A 23,569-nucleotide genomic window follows, 5' to 3' on the forward strand; every position below is an offset into this window, starting at 1 on the left:
CCACATCAGGCTCCTCCGCTATGAGCCTGCTTCTTCCTCTCCCACTCCCTGCTTGTGTTCCCTCTCTCGCTGGCTGTCTGTATCTCTGTCGAATAAATAAATAAATTAAAAAAAAAAAAAAGAAGGGAGATGGGGATAAGGAGTGAGCAGAGGAGCAAGTAAAGCGGGTGGTGACCAGGTGTCAAGGTGACTCTGGCTGGAGGCTGGCAGATGCTGGGCTAGGAGGACATCCGTCCCCTGTGCCCCACTCCTTGCTGGGGTGGAAGGTCTCCGCGGGTGAGACACTGCGGCAGGGTGGGAAAGCAGGAGGCTGGGGTCAGGTCCCCGTTCTGCTCTGTGCTTGTGGTCTTGAGCCAGTCCTTGGCCACGTTTGGCCTCTGTGGCCACATCAGCATCGCGGCACCTTTTTGTGCGTCAGGCCCTGGGATCCAGCAGGGAATCCCACGGACGTGACCTTGGGCATCTTATGATCTCCAGGAGACGTGGGTGTGAATTAGGTTGTCATACCTGTTTTCCCCATTTCACCTGCAGGAGAAGTTCAGGTGCTCTAGCCCTGGCTGGGGGTGTCCGTTCGGGGGAGGGGGTTCCCGAGAGGAATAGGACTGAGGCAGGGAAAGTGGTGGGAGGGCAGAATGGTCTGGGCTGAGGGAGCAACTTGGTAGCGAGTGGTGGGGGACTGAGGGAGAGGGCAGAAATGAGGAAGGGGCGGGGCCGTCCCCGTGGGCACAGAAGGCTGTGTTCGATTTGGGTTCTATTCTGTGGATGGGGCAGTCACAGGACAGTTTTAGGCAGAGCTGTATGATCTGATCTGTTTCGGAAAGAACCCTTGGGGGCTCTGGGTGGACAGTGGATTGGGGAGGGGAGGGGAGGCCAGGACACCTGCTAGGAAGCCACTGTGGTGGGCCAGGGGCCCGGGGAGCTGCCACCAGCAGCTGACTTCCAGGTGGTAAGGGTGCCAGTGTATAGAAATGCCAGTCCTGAATTACGAACAGCGCCTGGACCTATGGCCTCATTAGAAGAGAGGCCCCAAGTTTGAGCTGGAGGCTCTTCACAGATGTGAGACCCTGGGCACAGGGCTCTGTGGAGGGGACCCCTGCCATACCCTGAGATCAGGCCTGGATTCAGGCGGTGGTGGCGAGGGTGAGGGGATGGATGAAATCAAGCGCTGTGTAGTAGGAGGCAAGAGGAGGCTTGGAGACTGATGGCCGGTGCGGTGCCACTTGTCATCACCCCCCCACACACAACATCGCTCTACTCCCCACCCCCTCACCCCCCGAAAGGTGCCCTCCACTCAAGGAAGCCATTTCCTCCTTGACCTGCCCACGCCCCAGCAAAACCTTTCCAAATTGAGGGCCCTGGAGCCGATGTCCTGTGTCCCCTAAGAGGTCGAACAGCCCTGCTTTCAGACGTGCTTGGCTGCCGGGCCACGTGCTGCCCCGAGTCTGAGTTGGGATGTGCGGGCTGTCACTCGGGTGTGGGGTGAGAAGCACTGAAAGCCACCTCAGGCCAGTGGGCTGTTCCTGACCTGCCTGTCCTTCTTGTGGGGCCCTGCTCTGGTGTCCGGGGCCCAGCCCCTCCTCCTGCATGACACACAGCCCCGCATATGGCCCCTCTTTGTCTTCCCCTGGCCTCAGCTCCCACGTTGGGCCCCCTTAGGCCCAGCGTGAAAACACGGGTCTCCCCTGGTCCTGACCATCGTGTGCCCTCACCACCTCCCACACGCTCACACATGCCGTCTCTCACTCACACCCGCTCAGGCCCTGGGACACACTCCCGCTCACCCCACTTCCACTCATGGACCTCTGGCTCACCTGCCCCTTTGGAGCCCACCTGGTGGACCCCTGACAGGGCGGCCCTTCAGAGCTTCCTGCTTTGGCCCACTTCCTAGCTCTGGTCCCAAGTTCCCTCCTAAGCCTGAGGCAGCTGACAGGTGGCCTGTCCATCCCTGCCCTTCGGCCTGAATCCCCAGCCTTACCCTCAGTGAGGACCTTCCCTGATAGCCCTGCCCAAGACGACAGGGCAGGGCCCAGGGGAAGGGTCAGGGCGGCACCACTGGGTGTGGGGTCTGGAAACCTGTCATGAGAGAGGAGACACACAGCAGTTCTCTCCCCAAGGCTGTCATGGGAAAGAGCAGAAGGCATCCTGCGGGGACGCTGCTGTCTGTCCACCCAGCCTCCGTCCCCACTCCTGATTTCCGTTGGGACACCTCTCCCCAACTCTCAGGCCCTGAGCTTTCTGTGTGGCCGACCCCACCTGTCTCACAGATGGGTGCCATCCAGAACGTGCCAGTCAGGGCTCCCAGCCTCCGGGTCACGGTGACTGGTTCAGGGAGGGACGCAGGCTCTGGAGGTGGGGGACCCTGGCTCCAGGACTTACTCAGAGTGCTGTTTGGGGCAGACATAGCACTTCCCTGTGCCTGTGTTTCTTCATCTGTACTAAGGAGATAGCGATAGTCCTAACGCGTAGGGTGTTGTCCAGAAGGAATCACGCGATGGGTTCAGCACACAGGAAGTGCACAGTAAACATTAGCCGCTGGTATTAGTGGAACTAAATTTGGGGTCCTCTGTTGGAGTGATTGGGAGAGAGAAGCTCTTTTTTTTACTGGCATTGAGCTCCTGCAGGAATCTTGCCATCATGAGGGAGAGCCTGCCTGATAATGAATCCAACACAAAGCAACACAGTGCTCAGAGACGGGGGAAGAAGGACTTAATTTTGATGATATCACTTGAGTCCCTTGCCCCAGCTGTTCCTGAAGACCTACCCCTGGACCGTTCAGGCATAACCAAATCTTTGTTTTTTCTTCCTTTTTTGCTTAAGTTAAACTGCGTTGGGTTTCTGCTGTTTGTAACAAAGAGTCTTCATGAGTGTCCATATGTCTGTCCATCCATCCATCCATCCATCCATCCATCCATCCATCCACAAGTCCTGGCTATGTGAGCTTACACTCATCACTTTCCTCTCTAAGACTTAGTTTCTGCATCTGTAAAATGGGAGTTTCATCACCTAACTTATGGGTGGTTTCAAGGATTAATGGGCAACCCATACAGAGTACAATTCTCAGGACCCCAGGCAGAGGAGGGCTCAGGAAATTTCCCTCCCATCCTATCTTTCCGTCTAATTCCTGCCCCACCCCTGCGCAGGTTTGTCTGCAAAGCCAAGGCAGGCTCCACGCCCCACCAAGCCCGGGGGCTCCAGAGCAGCAGGATCTGACTGGTTCAGCCTTTATTGTTTCTCCAGCATTTTTCAGAAGAATGATGTCATTTGAGGGCCACAGGGGACCGGGGTGGGGGGAGTAAAAAATAACATGAACACACTGAACAGAAACGCAGGGAGGCGGCAAGAGGGGCTGAGATTGGGTGTTTGGGGCAGAGGGGTGGAAGACCCGGGGCGCTCAGAGCCCTCTTAGCTTTCGGCCACCAGAGAGGAGAATTCTGCAAAAGAAGAGGACAGAGAGGTGAGTCAGAGGTGGACCGTGTGGGAGGACTCGCCACGGCCTGACCGCTGGGTCCCACATGGTGCCTCCCGTTGGTTCTCCCATCTGCAGCAGACCGAGAGTGATGGAATGAGTGAGTGTGGGAATGAATGAATGAATGACTGGGAAATGGGAAGCCTACTATCTCTCTTTTTTGTTTTACTTTTTAAACATTTTAATTCCAATGTAGCGAACATACAGTGTTACGTTCCTTTTAGGTGCACAACATAGTGACTCCATATACCGCTTCATACACTCCTCCGTGCTCGTCCAGATAAGTTACTCTTAATGAGCCTGCCGTCTCTTTTGCTTCATGATGTCATGCCACCTGCAAGTTCCTGATAATAACTACAGGGATAAGAGCAGCAATCATCTGAATGTTTACCACATACCAGCAGCTATTCTAAGCCCTTGACATTCAAGCTCTCGTCTGACAATGACCCTATGATGCGCACATCATCATTATTCCCATTTTACAGATGAGGAAGCTGAGGCTCCGAGTCCAGCAGTCTTTACAAGGTCACACGTCTAGTAAGGAGCAGAGCCAGGGTTCAGACCCGGGTCTGGCTGAGCCTCTTGGGACCCAGAGCTCTTCCTTAGCTCCTTGTCCAGTCGTTCCCCAGCTGCCCGCCACCAGAATCACCGGCAGAATCCAAGAAGACACATTGCCAGGCCCTTGCCCTAGGATTTCTGATTTAGGAGGCCTCGGGTAAGGGAGGAGTTCTTCTAGTTGTTCAAAGGCGATTCTGGGGAGCAGCTTGGTTCAAGACACACTGCGTGCTCTTCCTACTCGGGGGGCTGAGCAAGACTCTGGAGGAGACCTGAGCGGGTGACATCTCCACGCGGGTCAGACGGGTGAGGGTATGCAGGTGCTCAGAATGAGCTGGGCCCTGTCTCACACAGCTCCTCATTTAATCTTGACCATCATTCAGGAAACTGGGAGCTAGTCCCTTTTTACAGAAGGGGAAACCAAGGCCCAGAGAGGAGAAGTGACTTTTCCGAGCCTCCGGGGTCATAAGGGGCTCAGCTGGGACTCAAGCCCTGCGGTCCAGGTCTCTCCACAGGGCTTCCCTTTGAGGCCATAGTGGGCTCACCTGCCCCACCTGCCCCACCTGCCCCACTTCACTGAATATTAATTGATGTCAGGGATTGGTGTCAGCACTAGGGGGAGATCCAGGGTCACTCTACTAGATGCAACTCCACCTAAATGAACAGAGGGATGGCCCCAGCCAGGTAAGGGGAGACACGGGGGAGCTGAAGATGATCTCTGCCCTGAAGGAGTTTCTGGTCTGGTCAGGGAAGAAACAGTACTTGGCAGGACAGGCTCCATGCCGCTGGCCTTTTGTCTGAATCTCAAGCGTGCTGAGGGCATTTCCACCTCAGGATCTTTGCACCTGCTGTGTTCTCAGACTTTCCACGGCTACCTTTTTCTCGCTCACCAGGTCCCAGCTCAGATGTCACTCCTCCTGGGGCCTTCTCTGACCACTCTGCTGACAGTAGTGACCCTCCCCTACTATGATCCTCTTTGCTGTCACCAGTTTTTATTCTCTGCACAGCACTTACCACTCTTGAAATACTTTTGAGTATGTTCTTGCTGATTCATTTGTTATCTGCCCCCCCCACACTGGAACATGACCATCTCTCTCTCTGGAGGAAGCCCATGCCCCTTCTTTCCCGCTCCATCTCACCACCACCTGTCTCCAAGCCTGACACTGAGGGGCCACGCGTGTTTGTGAATGGATGGAAGGCCCAGAGACTTCGCTGTCACAGGGAGAAGAGGTGATCTCTACCTAAGGCATCAGCAAAACTTCAGAGGGAAAGTGGCTTCTGATAGAGTCCCGTGAGAGGATGCAGGATTCCCACGGGAGAAAGCAGGTGGTGGGGAAGGGACCAGAGGCAGTGGCTTTTCATGGGGCAGGCTCAGAAGGCAGGAAACAAGGGAGTGGAATTGGGAAGGACCCAGTAGCCATGCTGGGCTGGTGTCTTGCGTGATAGGGCTAGTGCCGCGAAGAGGCCTGGGCCCCAAGTTTGGCCGGCTGCGTACGGGCTGTGTGACCTCAAAGCACCTGGCCTCTCTGAGCCTCACTGTCATCATCCATAAAGGGTAGAAAAGTCAACGCAGCTTCTTGAGTTGGGAGATAGTCAGAAGCGAGATGCTGGTGTACAGGAGGTCCTCGGCTCCCCCCATCCCCCCTATGAGTTCCTCTGCCCCTGTTCTCCATGTCCTCCCAAAAGCAGGGTCCTTGCCATGGCAGTCACAGGGCTTCCGAGACCTTTCTTTGGAGTCAAGGGGGCCCAGGAAATGTCTTCCCTGTTGTTTTTCTCTCCAGGAGACCAGAGAGGACAAGAAGAAGTTTGCCACCCTCTGCCGTGATGCGTCTCTGAGAAGCTGTGTCCCCAGCCTGCCCAAGAGCATGGGCCCCAGGTAAGTCCCCATTGCATCTAGAAAGGATTGAGAGTTCGGGTCTCAGGCCCCTCCTGGCATGTTTGCTGGGAAACATGTCTCTCTGGCTGTGGGTTAAGGTGTCTGTCAGGGCAGCGAAGGGAGGGGCAGTACCGATTCCCTGGGAGAGACCAGTGAAAACAGAATGTGAAGTGGCCTCAGAAAGGGCGCCAGAAGGACCAGGCTCCTTGAGATGAGCACCGCCTTCCGCAGACTTTGTATGAAGCACATATGACCCCCCCCCACCCTGTGCGACCTCTTAGTTTTCATCCTGTGCCGCGGTCCCGTGAAATGTTAGCCCTGGGGGACGCTGTGCGTGGGGTGTACGGAACCCGCCGTGCTACTGTTACAGCTCTTCTGTAAAGCGAGCCTAATTTCCAAATAAAAAAGCGAACAAACTAACATCAACCAAACCAAACACAGGCTCCCACCATGGGAATCACTGGTGGGATCCCTGCCAGGCAGAGGGACATGTCGTCCCCGGGCTCCTCCTCTTCCTGGGTGTGAGCTGGGAAGTGGACACCACCCTCTCCTGTCCCCAGGCTGTCCCCGAGGACAGGAAAGGCAAGTGACCTGGATGTGGGGACCTAGGTATCGAGTCGAGGTGGGAGAGAGAGAGGGTCCTCCAGCTGGTCCTGAACTCTCACGGAGCTGCAGGCTGAGTGGTGAACAGCGAGGGCCAGGGATGGAGCCCAAACACCAAATACTCCAAAAATCCCTCCCCTGGGCCGGGGTCAAAGGGTCCGCTTCCTCAGCCAGCAGCTCCTGTGACCCTGCGGCACCTCGGAGAGCCAGGTGGTCCTTCTGAGCTGTCTCTGATCAATACTGTCCGTTTTTATAGAATTTCAGAATTCTTGTTTATTGAATGCCAAACAGGAAGCATTATATACATTATATATATAATACATATTATATATATAACCTCATTAAATTCTCACGACTACTCCACGGGAGAGATGCTTTTGTCTGCATTTTACACGTGGGGAAACTGAGACCCAAGGGTTAAGTAGCTTGCCCAAGATCACACGGCAGACGTGAGTCAAGCTCCTGCTTTCAGGCTCCCTTCTTCACCTAGGAGCTTTCTGACCTATTTGACCTAGGTGTGGAGTGACCCATGAGCCAGCTCAGATATCTCCACCCCCCATGACTCTGTCATGTTAGCCCTGTTTTATTTACTTCGTGGTACTCAGCACTCTCTGAAATGAGCTTTTTTATGGACTTACTTCTTTTTGTTGGTCTCCCCCTACTAGAATTTAAACCCCGGGAGGGCAGGGAGCCCTGACTTGTTCACCGCTCTCCTAGCAATAGAGTAGAACATGGCATATAGCAGTCCTAATAAACAAATGCCAAATGGATGGACGGACGGACGGATGGATGCATGGCTCGCTCATGAGTCCTCCATGGGGTTCAACAAATTCCAACTTGCCTCATATAATTCTCACATTGGGCGGTCAGCGGGGCGATTCCCATTTTGTAGATGGAGAAACGGAGGCCTGGAGAGGTGAAGGGTCAAGGTCATGCAGAAAATAAGAGGCAGAGGCCGGATTGGCCAGTGGTCTCAGGTGCTCCCCCTGCAGGCCTGTGCAGAGGCCATTCCTGATTGGGCTGGCATCCCAGCTCGGGTGCAAGTCAAGAGGGAAAGTTGGTCCTTACAGTTTCCCGACCTGCACTGACCTCCCTAACCCTCACCCTAGAAATCACGGGTCCCCGGGCTGCTCATCAGCAAAGAGCCAGTTTACCACCTACACCCTGGCTGGCATTTGGTGCTGTCAGTGCGAAGGGGACCAGGGAATGCCAACCAAGGGACACTCCAGGGGTGGAAGGTCAGGGTTTTGGAGCCTGACTGGAGGTATCTTGGACCTATGGGGTGTTCAAAAGCCTCTGAAAACAGGCCCCTCTGCCCATCCTGGGATCTACTCTGAAGGAGCCAGGATGTCACAAAGGCCACATGCCCTGGATTTTTGCAGAGAACACTGCATTCTAATTTTATCCTCCCAGAAGCAGGAGCAGGGCATTTTGTAGACAAATTGAGGGCAGGGGTCAGCTCTTCTGGACCTTTTGTATGTGCCCCTGGGCAGAGCTCTTAGCAATCAGCCAATTAACAAACAGCCCTCTTACAAAAAAAAAAAAAAAAAAAAGGTCTCCTCTAAAATGTTCAGGTTTCTCCTTAAAGAAAAACAAATGAGCAAACATGCAAAATCCTGCAAAGTCTAGGTCCACTGATTTGGTGCTAGGATGCTGGGATGGGGAACGGGGAGGGGCTCTGACCTTGGCTCTGCCTCCTGCTCACCCCTCCGGCTCTTGCTTTTCTCCTCTGTGCAATGTCAGGTCTGGAAGATGCCTTTCCAGCTCTCCCACAGAGCTTGGAGCAAGGGCTCTGGGAGTCAGCTCCCAACTCCCATTTTTGCTTCCATGACCTTGGACTAGAGATACTTCATCTCACCATGCCTCAGTTTCCCCATCTATAAAATGGAACTCTCTGGCTCATTCAGAGGACCCCACACTAAAGCTGTTGTCACAGGCCCATCATGTAGCCAACACTCAGCATTTGGTAGCTGTTGTTATCGAGATGCTTCTATAGTTCCCGCCACCGTAAACCAAGCTTATGAAATGCCTGGCTGCTGCCCGGCACAGAACAAGCGAACGCCTGGCAAACAGCACCATGATGTTTGCTGTCTGGTGTGGGGCTTATCCCCCACCATTTCCTGTCCCCGCCCGGCACCTGGAGCTGGGTCTGATTCTTGTTCCTTCGCTTCCTGGCTGGGTGGGCTTCGCTCCCCACTTTACTCTCACTTGGAAAAGGGGTGTGATAATGTCTGCTTGCTCAGCTGTTGGGAAGGCAGAATGGACAAATGCAGAGAGATGTCTCATCTGTAAGTGTTCGCTCCCCTCCCTTGGAGCTCCTCTCCATCGGACACAGGTTGGAGCTTTGGAATGTCCACAGAAATCCTTAGACAAAGACAGGGAGGATGCGAGTGGCAGAGGGCGGGGGAGGGCGGCCTAAAGAGCAGGCTGCTGACCTGCCCCAAGTTTCCAGCACCACCGATCCCATCGAGTTAGGGTCCCACCTCCAGCGTGCCCATCCGTGGGAACTCAGCCTCTGGCCCTCAGCTTCCACGTCTGTCAAATGGGGATAGGGCTCTGGTGAGGACCACACGAGGTAACTGGATGAGAAGCTCCTGGCACGGGGGTGCCCGGCACACAGAGGGAGCGCAACTAAGTTAAGTCTCACCGTGGCTATTCGAGGGACCCGGAGTCCCACCCTGGCTCTTGAAGGGACCCCTGGGGTGGGGTGGAGAGGGTCAGAGGATGGGAGGGCTCAGTTCCCCCCTACCCACAGGAAGCTGAAATTAGCTTAATTAGGTCTGTCCCAGTCCCAGTGCCGTGGGGATTGGACAAATTTAGAAGGTATTGACAGGTGAGACTAGCCCATGCTGACAGCCCCAAGTGAAACTGAGACAGACCTTGAGTCAGCGCTTGGAAGCCTCTCCCCTTCCCTCTGTCGCGATGACCAGGATGGCGGCACCGGCCCCCTGGTTTATCACCTCGCCTCTAAATAGCTCCTGGGCTGGGTTTCCTATAAATTGGTATTGCAAGCAGGGATCACTTTCCCACCCCAGAGAACGGGAGGCAGGGTTATTTGGGGTCAAGCCAGACGGCCACGAGGAGTGGCATAAACCGTCCTGGGGGCTCGCCCTGTGCAAGGCGCTGCCCTGGGTGTCATCCCGCTCCATCTGCGCTGGCTCTTGTGTCCCGTTTTACCAACAGGGAAACTGAGGCTGCGAGTCACTCAGCCAGGAAGATTCTAACTCAGGGGTGGCTCACATGGGGTGCGTCTCTCTCTCTCTCTCTCAGAGGCTGGAGTTCTGACTCACGCCCTGACCCACGGAAGCAGGAGAGGGATCAGTGGAGAGGGGATGTTTTCTTACCGCCCTCCCCACTGCTCCTCACCAGAGGACAACTCTATAAGGAGTGATGCTTCCTCTCCCTTTGCTTCATCTCCTCTAGCTCCACTCAAGGATGGAGTCAGGGAGCGGCCGTCCACTTGCGAATTAAAGCAAGCATCTTGCTAAGCCCAGAAACCGTTTATAACCCGAATGTCTCCAAGAAGCCCGGTGGAGGGAGTGGCAGTGTCAGGAGACACGGGTTCTCTTCCGCCAGGGATTTCTGGGTGACTCTGGGACAGCACCCACCGGGCCTCAGTTGCCACAACTCTCAGTGGGGATCACAGACTCTGTCCCCCTGACCTCATGGGGCCGGTGTGAAGATGCCGGGAGATGGGACAAAACGCTGTACACCTTAGGGCTCTGCCACCAGGACGGCGGCTGGCCCGGATGGGCTCGTCCTGCCTTCCCCGGAGACCAAATCCCACAGGGGCTGGAGGGCTGGATGTCCTCTCCTGGGGTCCCTGTCACTGTCCTCCCATCTTAGACCCCCTTTCCCTTTCCCTTTCCTTCGAGAACTGGTATTCCACAAGGGTTTCAAGGTGGCTTCCGAGAGAAAGCACACATAGAAAATAGGAGGAAAGGAATCATTTCCAGAACACTCACTTAATGTAAGCAACAACCCTCTGAGGTGGGCATTTTTGTTCCCACTTTGGCATGAGGAGGGGGTTGCCCAGGGAGAGAAGGGGGCTTGGCCGACCACACCACTTGGCAGCACGCGTTCCTGCATTCTGCGGGTTGGAGTTCCAGCCTGACTTCAGCTGTTGCGGCCCAAGGGCTCACTCGGTCCCTTCCACCCGCCTGCCATGTTAAATGGGCTGCTTAGGGATAAAAGAGAACAGACTTCTCCAGAAGGAAGTAGAAAGGGCAAATGCCTCAAGACACGTGAGTGGAGAAGACCGCAGTGGTCCAGTGATAATTAGGCCTACATTTTTCAGCAACAGAAGCAAAAAGCAAACCAGAGGCTCTAGGGCAGGAGTAGGCCGGAAGCGTTGGAAACAGGACCCATCACTGGGATCACGTTTCAGGGAACCTGTAACAAGGATTCTGTATGTGTGTGTGTGTGTAAGAGAGAGAGTGCGTGTGAATGTGGGCGTGAAAGTGTGTGTATGAGAGTGTGTGTGAGAGTGTTATGAGTGTGCACGAGTGTGAGCATGTGTGTATGAGAGCGTGTGTGAGTGTGTATGTGTGAGAGAGAATGTGTGTGTATGAGATATTGTGTGTGAGTGTGTGTGAGATTGTGTGTAAGAGCGTGTGTATGAGAGTGTGTGAGACTGTGTGAGTGTTATGAGAGTGCACGTGTGAGCGAGTGTGTGTGTGTGTATGAGAGACTGAGAGTGTGAGTGTTATGAGAGTGTGCACATGTGAGCGAGTGTGTGTGAGAGAGTGTGTGTGCGCGCACGCACGTGTGTATACAGGGTGTGCAGATCTCGTCCACGGCCGGTGGGGGAACAGCAGATATGTGGAGTCAGAGCGTCAGGGTTTGGAGAGGCCCGGATGCCGATTAGCCGCGTGATGCTGGGCAAGCCGCCCCGCTTCCCGGAGTCTCAGGTTGCATGTCTGCACAGTGAGGGCGTATCTCGTGGAGCCGTCGTCGGGCTGCACGAGCTCTAGCAGCTAAGGCCGGGGGCAGCGCCCGGCACACAGGACGTGCCACACGGTGGTAGCCGCTCGTCCTGTCAGCCTGCACGTTCCACGTGGGCAGGCACTGCAAGCGGACAGCCCGGGCCGGGGACCCATCTGTGTGAGAGGCGGGGGCGGGGGGGTTCCTGGCCGGACCTCTGAGCCTCCGTCCTGGCTTTGTGACCGACGGACTCTGGACACTTAAACCCCTCAGGGCCTTGGTGTCCTCACCGGTAGAAGGGAAGGGTGATGGCACCTCCCTTCCAGGGTTATGGTAAGGCAGTGCTTCTCAGGGTTTGGTCCCTGGAGCGTCAGCCCCACCGGGGAACTTGGAGGAAACGCGCACACTTGGGCCCCACTCCACACCTAAGGAATCAGAAACTGGGTTTCGGGCACAGCCAACTGTGCTGTGAAAAGCCCTCCAGCGATTCTGACGTTGGCTCCGTTGGAGACCCACCGATGTGAAGGGCAGACACTTGAGAAGGAGCCTCTCCCTTAGCAGGCTCGCCTGCTGTTGGTGCCTGAGTTTTGCAACTGTGGCTGGGTTTGGGACCACCTTCCACCACCTTCTGTCCAGCTTCTCTCTCCTTTTCTGCCTTAAAACTCTCCTTTACCAACTCTGCACCAGCCTCTCAAGGGTGGACTTCAAGAATCAATCGACCACATCTATAAAAGTCTGAGCTTCCTGGAAGTAGTTGCCCCAGAGATGGAAACGCAACGGGTTATTATTAGAACTTTGTCTTTCTATCCCCTCCCTTCCATCTGGGGTCCTCAAGGACCTGGTAAGCATCACTCACCTTGAGAGGGCAAACAGTGGGAGATGAAGGTAGTCCTGCTTCTAGAATCTCCCAGCACCTGCTGCATGCAAGTCCCCAGCCCCCACTGGTCTCCAGCCTTTGCCTGCAGACCTCTCCCTACACACCACTCTTCCTCATCACTGCACCCCCAGAGCCGCCCATGTATTCATTCATTCATTCACTCACTCACTCATTCAGCAAACTTTCCTTGTTGCCCCTACTGTGTGCGAGGCCCTACTCTAGGTGGTGGGGTCGGAACGGAACAAAACGGAGTTCCTGCTTTTGTAGAGCTGGCATTGCAGTGGGGGAGAGAGAAGCAAGCAATAAGTCGTAAATAAAATCATCTTAGGGCAGATGCTCACTGGACTCCGTGAATGAGCCGAGCACGCAGCACAGGGCATGTGATTGGATCCCGCAGACGTAAAGTCAGGTCCTGACCCTGCCTCTACCGAGACTCAAAGTTTAGGCAAACCCCTAGCCTCTCCGAGCCTCGGCGATAAAATGAGGATGATAATAGCATCCACCTCAGAGACAGCTAGGAAGATTAGGGGAGCAAAATGCTAAGCACAGTGCCTGACACACAGTGAGTACTCCGTGAAGGTAGATGATACTGCCGTCACTATTCGAGGTGGCACAGGCTCAGCTGGTCCTCTGCCTAGTGGTCTATTCCCCGGGGCATCCACGGAGTCCCAGATCTGGCAGGGACCCCAGTGACTGGCTAGTGATCTGACTCCTGATTGTAAAGATCGGCACCTGAAGGCCAGAGGGGGTTCCGTGACTTGCCTCAGGTCCCACCGGGAGTAGAAAGCATCCTCCTGCGGATCGGCAGGGCTCAGAACACTTTGCCTTTAGAGGAAAGCGGCAGGAAAGCTGAGTGCCTGAAACAGAACCTCCCGGGGGCCTGCAAAGCCCTCTGCCTCCCATCTCATTGCCGATTGGGCATCATCACCCCCATCCTTCCTGGCACCTTCCAGAAAAAGTACCATGTTTGGCGTGGAGATGGGGAGGGGAGGCATCTGCATCTTCCATCCTCAAACTTAAAGGTCCACCATGTAGGGCCCCGCTGCCTCAGGGGATCTGTTCTCACTGCCCCCATTTCTTCTCCTGCCCCACTCTGTTTCGTTCTGCGCTGACCCCCAGACCTTCACCAGGTCGGCCTGAGCTGGGACTGCACTGGCAGACAGAGCTGGGTTTTTATCCAGTGGCCCTCGGGCACTGGCGCTGCTCTTTCTGCACCTGCCCCTCCATCCTCTGTTGTAGGTGATGCTTGGGTTCGACACACGTTACCACCCTGCTAACAATTCTCTCTCTCTTCCCACCCCCAACAAAACAACCTTCTTGCCCCTTCCTAGACATCCCTACACCTCCCAGCCTTGTGCCTTTGCTGAAACCAACGCTTTGCCCGAGCTCTCCCAGGAACACCCCACCCCCTACTCCAGGCAGTGGCTTCCTGTCCCCAGCCTCCCATAAGCCTCCACACCACTGTCTCTCCCTCTCCAGAAGGCTCCTCCGCGCCTCCCCGGTATTGCCGTTCCTTTGTGTACAGATACATAGAACTGTAAGCAACTTGCAGCTAGAATAGAAATAGTATCGTAGCCTCTGTTTGCTGAGTGCTTGCAATGTGCTGGGCGCTGCGCTCAACACGCAGCAGGTCATGGAATCCTCCTAGGTGCCAGGGAGCCATGTGTTGTCATGCCCCGTTTATCGATGAGCAACTGGGGCTCAGAGTTGCTGAGCCGCTGCTCTGGGGCACCCAGCCAGGAAACAGTGCCTCTGGGAGGAGGGTCGAATTCATCTTTACCTCCCTGACAGCCTGGCACAGGCTTGCTACTCAGTAAACGTCTGTTGGATCTGTTGGAAGAGTTGAGTTAGCTCTTTAAGATAGGAGATGGGCAGGGAGGGAGGGAAGCAGCCTAGGATCTGGCCTGGTTTTTCTTTATCTTATAAGTTGCTTGGGAGCAGGAACCATGAAGACCCCGCCTACAGCTTCCAGGCTGTGTCTTAGTGGCTGCAGATAAAAATGGGAAGTGGATCTGGAGGTTTGGGATGGGGTCCTGGTGGGAACGCTGGTCCCGGGTGGAGCTGTCTCAGTGGATTGGTGAGGAGGGGGCGTGGGGAGATGTGCCACTCGCCACTCCCCAGAAACGCCAAGACAGCCACCCAGTTCTCTCCAACACTTTCTGCTCTGGCTCCTTTAAAACCACCTCCCTCCTTCCCAGCCGCAGGGCAGACAGCTGGCCCTGGAAGGCCAGGCGACTGGCTGCGTCTGACCTTGCTGGAGTTTCTCCATTTTGGTCTCGGGCGTAAAACTTTAATAAAACTACACCCACGTTCAGAATCCTTTTCACTTTCCCAGAGCAATTTTGTGTTGATAGCCACTCAATTTTCACAATGAGCCCAAGTGGGTCTTAGGATTAAACTGCGCACCTCATTTGCCCTGCATGGAACTGGGGGTAGAGAGGCACCCGGACCAAGGTCGTAGCTGGGGAAGGGCAGAGAGGAAGCAGAACATGGGGGGCTGGTCTTTACCCTCAGGCAATGGATGTTTACTAAGTGGCGCTCTGGGGCAGGTGTGGGCTACATACTGGATATAAAAGGACGAAGACAACCGAGTCCCTATTTTTAAAAATTTAGGTAACAAACACATATATAGCACTTGACTCTGCCAGACACTATATACATTAACACATCTAATCCTCACGACAATCCCGTGAGATAAGAACTATCATTATCCTCAGCTCAGAGATGAGAAAACTGAAGCCCAGACTGGTTACCTGAGTTGCCCAAAGTCACACAGCCAGAAAGCGGTAAGGATCCGAGCCCAGAGGCCAAGCACCCGTACACAGTTTTCTCTTAGGTTGACGGGGAGGACCATTCCGAGATGCGACACAGCTTTCTGGAAAGAGTTATTCTAAATCCCTACTCGCCCACTTCCGTCCTAGCTCTTTGAACAGGCTAAGCACCCCAGCCTCAGTTTGCCCATCTGCAAACCGAGATCATTCTCAAGGCTGTTGGGATGCTAAGAAAGATAACGCTGCTGGGGTGTGTTCTCTGAGTGTTCGCTCTGAATAGAGAAGGATGTGGGATGGTGGACCGCCAGCCCCTCACCTGCTCTGAAAGAAAAGCTTGGAAAGCAAGGCAGGGCCAGATAGTCATTTTCCTGCTTCTCAGCTGATTGCTGGCTGGCTGTTTTTCCTGGCTCTCCTATAATGCGGGAAGGGTATATTTGGGTGAAGCCAAAACAGGTTTTTGTAACCCGAAGTTACAGGACACCAGGACAAGATGCTGAGGAGGATAGAAGATAAGGAATTTCCATCCCTGGAACTTGAGAACATGAGAGCCCACAGGGTCCTTGGGGATCAGCTGGCCTTATCTCCTCAGGTTACTTACGGTTGGGAGACTGAGTCCCAGAGAAGAACAGAGACGGCCCAAGGTTACGCAGCAAGTGTGGGCAGAGCCAGGGTGGGAACCCAGGCAAAAGTGCAGGCAAAGTTCAGGGAAAATCCCAAATTCTCCTTGATTCCCTACACTGTAGGGAGGAGAAAAGAATCCTTTTGGGTTGTTCAAATTTAGAAAAAAAAATGAACCAGGTGTTTTGCGTGTGTGCCTGGCTTACGGATAGAGCTCTCAGACCTAATATATTGCTTTTTCCTTCTAATCCTGGGAAGGGGGGACCCCTCGTCCCCCTATCATGTGACAGAGATAGCTCCAAGCTTTTAGCATCCAAACATCCCAAGATCCACAATGGGCTCCGGCCCCAGGTCATGGCTACTCACCATCGACCCCAATCTTGCCGTCCCCATCCTTGTCTCCAGCGGCCATCAGCGTCTTGGTTTCTTTCACAGACAGGTCTCTGGCATCAGGGGAGAAGCCCTTGAGGATGAACCTGGGGAGAAAAGCCGGGGAGGGAGTCAGGCGGAGGTCACCTTGTAGGCATGGCGTCCGGATGGGGGGCTGGCCCCTGCTCAGCTGAAGCAGGCAGCTGGGAGATGCGGCTGGCCGTGGGCGTGCGTGCGTGCAGCTGTGCTGGGCCAGGTGGCCCCGGGCTGTGGCTGGGCTTTCACGGGTGGGTGTGCACGGAAGGACAGGCCGTCCTCAGCGGAAGGTCGACCTCACCGCAGGCAGGAGTGAGGTTTATTCAGCCAACCCAACAAATGCAAAAGTGTCTTCTCTGCACAGGGGGCATGCTGGAAACCGGGGGCACAGAGAAGGGAGCCACCCGAAAAAATGAGGAGGAGGTCGAGTGCTCAGAGAGAGACCACACAGGGTGATGGATGCAATGAGCAGGGTAGAGAAAGGTGCTCAAAGGTTGTATCCATTCCACCTGAAGTGAGGGGGAAAGCCAGGGAGGCTTCCTGGAGAAGCCTGGAGGACAAGTAGAAGTCAGTCTGTGTGTGTGTGTATGTATATGTGTGGGTAGGTAGAAGGAGAAGGTTCTAGACAAAAGGTACCCTTGAGAAATGATTTGGAGTGAGACTGGATGGATAGGGAAGTCCCTATGGAAAGGTCTCTCTCCACAGCCTCCCCGTTCTCGTTAGGACGAAATTCAAGGCTATCTTGGCCAAAGAGTGACATAAGCCTGGGTGGGCAGATACGAGCCAGGTGCATTTTCCTAGTCATAATCTTCCCCTCCTCCGCTTTGTTCCCAGGACTCCTGAACCCCAAAATTGGTTCTGCATCCCCCACTTGTCCAGACACTGCTTTAGCTACACTGGTACAGAAGTGGGGGGCAGGGTCTGCAGGATGGTGGATGGAGCCTTGGAGGCAAACAAAAAATCAAGGAAAGAAAACTCAAGCTAGCGCTCCCTGTCTTGCACAGGGCATTAGGCATCCAGAAAACCTGCCTCTTCCTGTGTATTTAATTATTAAGTAGCATCATCCCATTAGCAATATTAAGTGGCTATAATTTAACCTAGTTAGTTGCACTTTCTGCTGCCGATTTTATTCTTCCCGAGGCAACAGCCGTGAGGCACAGCTCTCTCCTGCAAAGGCGCAGAGAGAAGGGCAGATCTGATGGGCATTCGGAAGCGGAGTCCCAACCCCCATTCCCTCTCAGGCTGGGCAGCCCCTGCAGGCCTCAGTTTACCCCAGCTCATCCTCCTCGATGAAGCCGCTCTTGTCTTTATCCAGGATGTGGAACACCTTCTTTACGTCATCCGGGCTCTTTTTCTTCAGGCCGACCATTTGGAAGAACTTTTTGTGGTCGAAGGAGTCGACAGCTGTGGGGGCGGGGTGGAGAGGAGCGAGTTAAAATGAGGACAAAGAAGGGGCAGTCGGGAAGGGCAGGAGAACCGGGGTGTCAAGCATTTGTTCAAGGAGCTCCTTGTGCGTGCTGGGGGACGAGGGATGCGCCTCTGTGGGAGGGCTGAAGGAGCCCAGACCAGCGGACCGGGCTTGGCCCAAGGTCACCCAGCTAGGGGTGGAAGAGGTAGACTTGCCCCCACACCCCACTGCACCCTTCACTGAGAGCAGGGTAGCCTTTGAAGGCAGAGAAACTTCTGGGTTCCATGAAGGCTTTTGGGAGCTGGCTGACTGGGGGTAGGCAGGGGAATTGGAGGTGGTGTGAACGTGGGGGGGGGTCGACCTTTTTTCTTGGCCACTGATTGTGTTGCCAGAAAATCGACCGACATGGGGAGGACAAGTTTCTGTCAAGATCACACAGTGGGAGGAGGAGGGGGAGGACCCAGAAACCCTGGCTTTGCCACAGATATCAATTCCGGTGGGCGTTGGGGGAGTGTTGGAAGGCTCCCCAATAACTCCCAATTTAAGTTTCTTCTCAGAGGGAGCAAGGTGGGTCAAAGAGTCGTGGGTGGGTTGTCCCCGCACCCCTGGGAAGGGGTAGCCTCCCAGAGCTTCTTCATACCCTGAGGAGGGGACGCCAAGCAGAAAGGAAATGGGAGGCCCCCTCCCCAAGTGTCTGTGTGCTGAGCTCCCTTTCAGGAACACCAGGGAAAGGCTACGGTGTTAAAATACTTCAGGTGTGTGGCGGGGGGCGGGGATGTACTCCGCTCAGCCCAAGGCTGAGGGGAAGGACAGTTCCTCTGTCCACCTCTGACCCTAAGGAGGGGGACCAAGACCTGGATTTGCCCTTAGTTCTAATCCCCTTGTGCTGTGCTAGGTGACCTTGGTCCTCTCCCAGCCTCAGTTTTCCCACCTAGGTGAGAGTAGAGAGGAAGCGGGTAGGCAGCTAAGCGCTCAAGTCCAGGGCAGCTCAGAGCGGTTAGACTGTCGCTCCCCTCCCTCGGCCACCTACGGAGGTTGGAAGTTGCAGGCGCTGGAGATGCTCCCGCAGGGCTGGGCAGAGCAGAGTGCCAGCTGCGGAAAGGTCACCCCATTCGCTGGCTCGGGGGTCGGTCTGTGGTGGTGTAGTGGGGGGGTGCTCTGAGCCCCAGAGAGGGGCTTGCACTGCTGGGGAGCCAACCAACGCCAGCCGAGAAGAGTCCCGTTCTGAACGGGGGTCTCCGAAAGGGGCTGCTTGGAGAGAAGGCGTGAGCACACGCACCCCTCCAAGTGCCTTAAAGGGGGAGTATCAAGCGCCCACAAGGACCTGGAAGGTCCGCTTTGGACCCCGGTCTTTGCCCTTTGTCCGGGACCCCGAGTCCTCGCAGCGCGGCCACCCGGCCTTTGGCACCGGCAAGTTTCGGTTGTCGGGCAGAGAGCGGGGCCTCCCCACCCGCTCCCTGCGCCAACTCCCGCCGAGAGGAGTTTGGAAATGCCCAGGAGCCCCCTGCTCCGTCCTGCCAGCGCCCCGCAGGATGCTTGGGCAGAGGAGCGCTCCGGAGGATTGGTCAGCCGCGGGACCCGCGGGGTGCTGGGGCCAGGGTGGTGGATAGGGGAGAGGGCTGGGGAGGGGAGCGCGCTGCTCACCGGTAAAGGCCCCCACTGCCTTCTTGATGTCCTCCGCGTTGAGCAAGTCTGTCATCGACATCCTGCAACTGTTTGAGCGGGCAGAGCAAGTGCGAAAAGATTAAAAAGTGCTTTTCTCATCATTTCTGCTCATATGACCAGCGCTGCAGTGCTGCGCGCCGGGCGCACGCCCGCCTGCCTGGCGCAGAGCCAGGGGGCGCGGGGCTGGGCGCGCAGCCAGCCGCTCAGTCCCGCCGCGCGATCCGGGCCGGGTGGGCGCGCGGACCCGCTGCCGCTGCCGCTGCCGCTCCCGCACCGCCCCCGCCGGGGGTCCTCGGGATCCCAGGGGCCGCGGCCAGGGCGCCTGGGGAGGGGGCGACCTCTGGAATTTATGGGGCGCCCACGTCACCAGTCGGGGCGGGAGGGTTCGCCTGCCCTCAAGGGCACGCAGGAGGCGCCAGCCGGGTGCAGCGCGGCTTCTCGGGTCGGTGTGCCCAGGAGGAGGAGGATGCCCGGCCGCTTTGGGGAGGATACGGGACGGTCAGGGGCCAGGCCTACACCCTGGTGGGCCCCTCGGCCTTACTCCCATTCTGTCTCCGCTCCTACCTCAGCCTCCGCTCTTGTCTGTCCTGGATGCAAATTTATGCTGCAAAATCTGAGCGCTGAGGTCTGGAAACCTGACCCACGGGACGCTGGGAGGAGGTGGCAGGGAGAGGATAGGCGTCTGGCTGCCCCGCAGGCCCTCTCCGGATGCCCCATCCCACGTCTGGCCAGGGATACACTGAAATCATTTTTTTTTTCCTAGGCTGACTTTCCAAAGAACTGTTCTCAGATCTCCACTAACTATTGGCTTCCCTGGTCTCTTGAGCAGCTGACTATAGTGTGGATCCAGACTCTTGCCCCCATAAAACTTTTGGGAGAGGGTAGGGTGGGAGAGGCCCCTTGAAATCTTTTTGCACCCTTTCCCCACTTGGAAGACCCACATTTGGGGAGAGGCTGGTACCTTCAGACCACACTTCCTAGACAAGCTCGGCAGGTTTTATGGCTCGAACATCATCTCAGGGAAATGTGACACTTCGTGATCTTAGGCAGCCAGAGACCAGTTGCATTCTTTCCCACGGTCTCCCCAGGATTCAGGCTGCAACCAGCTGCCTCTACAGTATTCGGAGCACTGGACGGGGAGTCAGGATGCCTGGGTTCTAGATCTGCGGTTGTGCTAAGTCCCCGCGTGACCTTGGGTTAGGACCGTCTCCTTCCCTGGTCATCTGTGTCCCTCCCTTGTGTTGATGGTGTTGGTGGGTCCCTTGTGGTGGGATCTTGAGACTCCACCGGAAGGTGTAGGCAGGTGGGCTGGGCTGAGTCTGGTACCCCTTGGTGGGCTGCTGGGGAGAGCTGACCAGCTGCTCGAGTTTCGGCACACTCGCTGTCAACACTGTCTCCCTCGGCTCAGCCCTGGACGGCTGCCCTTCCTGGAAACTTAGGACAAAGCTGCTCGGGCTGCCCCCTCCCTGAGTCAGCTCCTTCAGTCCGCAGGCGTCCAGCTGGCTTCCCAGGAGCAGAGGCTGTAGCTCCTGACCTGCTGTTTCTTGTTGCACGGCCTTCCGCGGACCCCTCAGCTGCCTCTGCTGTCCCGGCGCCCAGCCAGGCCGCTCACACGGACGTGCTGGGCTCCTGTGCACTCGTTTCAAGCCCCAGGCTCAGCTCACGCCAGGGGCCTAACTGGAGAGTTTATTTCCCTGGCTGAAGGATACTTACGCTATACTGGTGGGGAAACTGAGGCCAGAGACGGTCAGTGAGTGGCCTAAGGACCCACAGCATGGCAGTGGCAGAGAGGGACCCCCTCCCAGGTCTGCTACCTTGGAGTTCAGTGACCCTCGTCCCTGGAGCCCCTCCCCACTGCCCAGGACCCAGCCCTGTCAAGTCCCACCCGTGTGAGCCGCAGACCATGCCCGAACACTGACCCCCGTGGCAAGGCAGGAGCCTCACCACGGGCCCATCCTCCCTCCTTCCTCCATCTCTCCCTGCTAGAGAAGCCTTCCATCAGCTTGACACCCCCTCTGGGCCAGAGTCCACCCAGCCAGAGCACCAGATGATGTTTTTGGGGTCGGCCCGCCAGCCCTCTATACCCCTTCCTCCTGCCTCCTCTGCCCAGTCATGGGCTTCCTCTGATGGCCTCCCCAGAGTCCGCAGGTGCCTGGCTCCACCCCTCTCATTCTATAGGTGGGGAACCTGAGGCCCAGCCAGGGGGAGGGATTTGTCCCAGGTCACACTAGGAGTTCAGATGGAGAGCCCAGGAATCTGAACTCTCAGGCCTGGACTCCACAGCTGCTGACCTTTCAGCACCCCCTCCCAGTCCCGTGTTACTGGGGGTAAGGGCACTGTGGCCTTTGCATCTGGTCTCCACCCCACGGCATCCAGCCTCCAACCTCAGGAGATGCCGCTCACCTTGGATGGGGGTGAAAGGCTGGAACCTTCACTGAAAGGCCGGGCCGGTGGGAGGTCCCGCAGGGAAGTAAGCCTGGCGGTGGGATGGCCACCTATATAAGCTTCTGCTCTGGCTATTTTGGGAGGTGGTGCTACCCCCGGCCCCCGGCCCCCTCCCCTCCCGGTGTCAGGTACTTCCCAGCCACGGTGCTGGGTATCTGTATCGCATTCACCCTCCCTGGGCCCGTCGAGCCAGGCCTATTAATAACCCCTGGCCCCTGCCTCCCTCCGGCACCCAAAACTGAGGCTCAGGCAGGGCTCTCCTCTTCCACGAAGCCTTCCGTGACCACTTTAGACGGCCACACTGTTTCCATCCTCCAAAATCCTGCGAGGAAAGGAAGGAAACAGGCAAGCACATGAATGGAACAAGACCTGTCCTCCGTGCATGGAGCTGGGCTAGATTCTTATATGTACCCCACGTCCTCACTACAGCCTTGCTGTGCAGGCCTGGTCACTCTTGCATGGATGAGGGAACGGCACTGAGATGCTAGGTGTGATGGGAGTTTTCCTCAAAACCATGAACCTGGAGCCGGGAATGGACCCAGCATTTGCAGGGCATGATCTAGTGCCTGGGGATGTGTTCTACGTGTTTTCTGATGAGCCCCTTCCTCTCTTTGCATTCCCATCTCCCCATCTGTAAAATGGGCTCAATTAGGGGCAAACTTTGCTCTGTAGATGGGTTTGGGGGTCTAAGAACCCCCTGAAATTATATGCAAAAAGTCACATGCCAAAGTGCTCTTATGAAGCAAAGGCCTGTAGCTTTTATGAGATTTGCAGAGGGATCTCTGGCGTGATCTGTCTGCCACTGGAGATGACCATCCAGGGGTCATGCTTGAAAAGCATGAATGAATGAATGAATGAATGAATGAATGAATGAATGAATGAATAAATAAATTTAACATGTATTTATTGAGTATCTAGTATGACCACCTTGAAAGTTTCCCTTCCTCATTCCCCAGCCTTAAAAAGAATCTCCAGGGGGGCGCCTGGGTGGCTCAGTCGTTAACCGTCTGCCTTCGGCTCAGGGCCTGATCCCAGAGTCCTGGGATTGAGCTCCATATCAGGCTCCTCCGCTGGGAGCCTGCTTCTTCCTCTCCCACTCCCCCTGCCTGTGTTCCCTCTCTCGCTGGCTGTCTCTCTTTCTGTCAAATAAATAAAATCTTAAAAAAAAAAAAAAAAAAGAATCTCCAGGGCACGGACATTATCTGCAGGGAAGTTCAGGTCTTGATGGTGATGTGAGGAGGCCCAGCCTCTATGCAGGAGAGAAACCGCACTAAGTCCCTTGTTGACCACCGGCTCCACGGATGGGAAGAGCAGAGGGTGGGCTGGATGGGGAAGCCCGTGCTGGAGGCTGGATGTGTAGTCCATCCGGGGTGTGCTGATGTAGGGGTCCGACAGGCGTGACAGTAATGGCAACAGGGAGGAGTGAGAGATAGGGAACATCTTAAGGGAGACTCTCCCAGACTTGGGGGGTGTGATGAACATGAAGGACAACCCCAAGGTGACTCTACGTTTGCAGGGTGGGGTCACTGGAGGATGGTGGTGCTGCTGGGGAGGGCGGCGAGTCTGGGGGAGATGACACGGAGCTGAGAACCCTTGGACGTTAGGGCTGAGAGAGGCTCTGTAGCGATCTGCGACACCCTGCTCACGTGAAGATGGAGAAACCAAGGCCGAGGTGACAGACGCAGATCATGCAGAGAGTGGCGGACCAGCCAGGACGTCGTGTTGGATCTGGGGTGCCTGGAGGACATCGTGGTGGAGATGCCCAGAGATGTGCATTCTGGAGAGAGGTTGAGACTGGACACAGAGCTTTGGTGGTCATCAGGGAGGTCAGGGACTTGAGGTCACGGCCATGGCTGAGCTCTGCGAGGCAGGAATGAGACAGAGCCTTAAGGACTGGTCCTTAGGAAGATCCCTGGTGAGGGTCTGGGAAAATGGCCATGCTCGTGTGTTGAGCATT

The 23,569-nt window shown here is 55.9% G+C and overlaps 1 protein-coding gene across 2 annotated transcripts; it reads right to left on the reverse strand.

The window, feature by feature from the left end:
• Positions 1–3,204: 3,204 nt before the first annotated feature.
• Positions 3,205–19,810, reverse strand: PVALB (parvalbumin). 2 transcript variants are annotated; one of them, XM_002914525.4, is made up of 5 exons: positions 19,732–19,810; positions 19,147–19,214; positions 17,366–17,498; positions 16,056–16,165; positions 3,206–3,431 (listed from the first exon to the last, which is right to left on the reverse strand). In XM_002914525.4, exons 2-5 carry the CDS (start codon positions 19,205–19,207, stop codon positions 3,403–3,405), a joined length of 333 nt encoding a protein of 110 aa, XP_002914571.1. In that variant the 5' UTR covers positions 19,208–19,214; positions 19,732–19,810; the 3' UTR covers positions 3,206–3,402. The 2 variants fall into 2 exon arrangements, with proteins under 2 accessions (XP_019650054.1, XP_002914571.1); XM_019794495.2 differs by lacking the exon at positions 19,732–19,810 and having other exon boundaries at positions 3,205–3,431; positions 19,147–19,248.
• Between the last annotated feature and the right edge of the window lie 3,759 nt (positions 19,811–23,569).

Source organism: Ailuropoda melanoleuca, chromosome 15 (genome assembly GCF_002007445.2).
Source record: "Ailuropoda melanoleuca isolate Jingjing chromosome 15, ASM200744v2, whole genome shotgun sequence".
Lineage (NCBI taxonomy): Eukaryota > Metazoa > Chordata > Mammalia > Carnivora > Ursidae > Ailuropoda > Ailuropoda melanoleuca.

Bases quoted from the DNA above. Each gene is read 5' to 3' on its own strand.
- PVALB (XM_019794495.2), bottom strand. From the start codon at position 19,207: ATGTCGATGACAGACTTGCTCAACGCGGAGGACATCAAGAAGGCAGTG. The intron at 16,166-17,365 runs GTAAACTGAGGC...TTTTCTCCCCAG, and splicing joins ATCGAGGAGGATGAGCTGGG to GTTCATCCTCAAGGGCTTCT. The intron at 3,432-16,055 runs GTGAGTAGCCAT...CTTCTTTTGCAG, and splicing joins CGGCAAGATTGGGGTCGATG to AATTCTCCTCTCTGGTGGCC.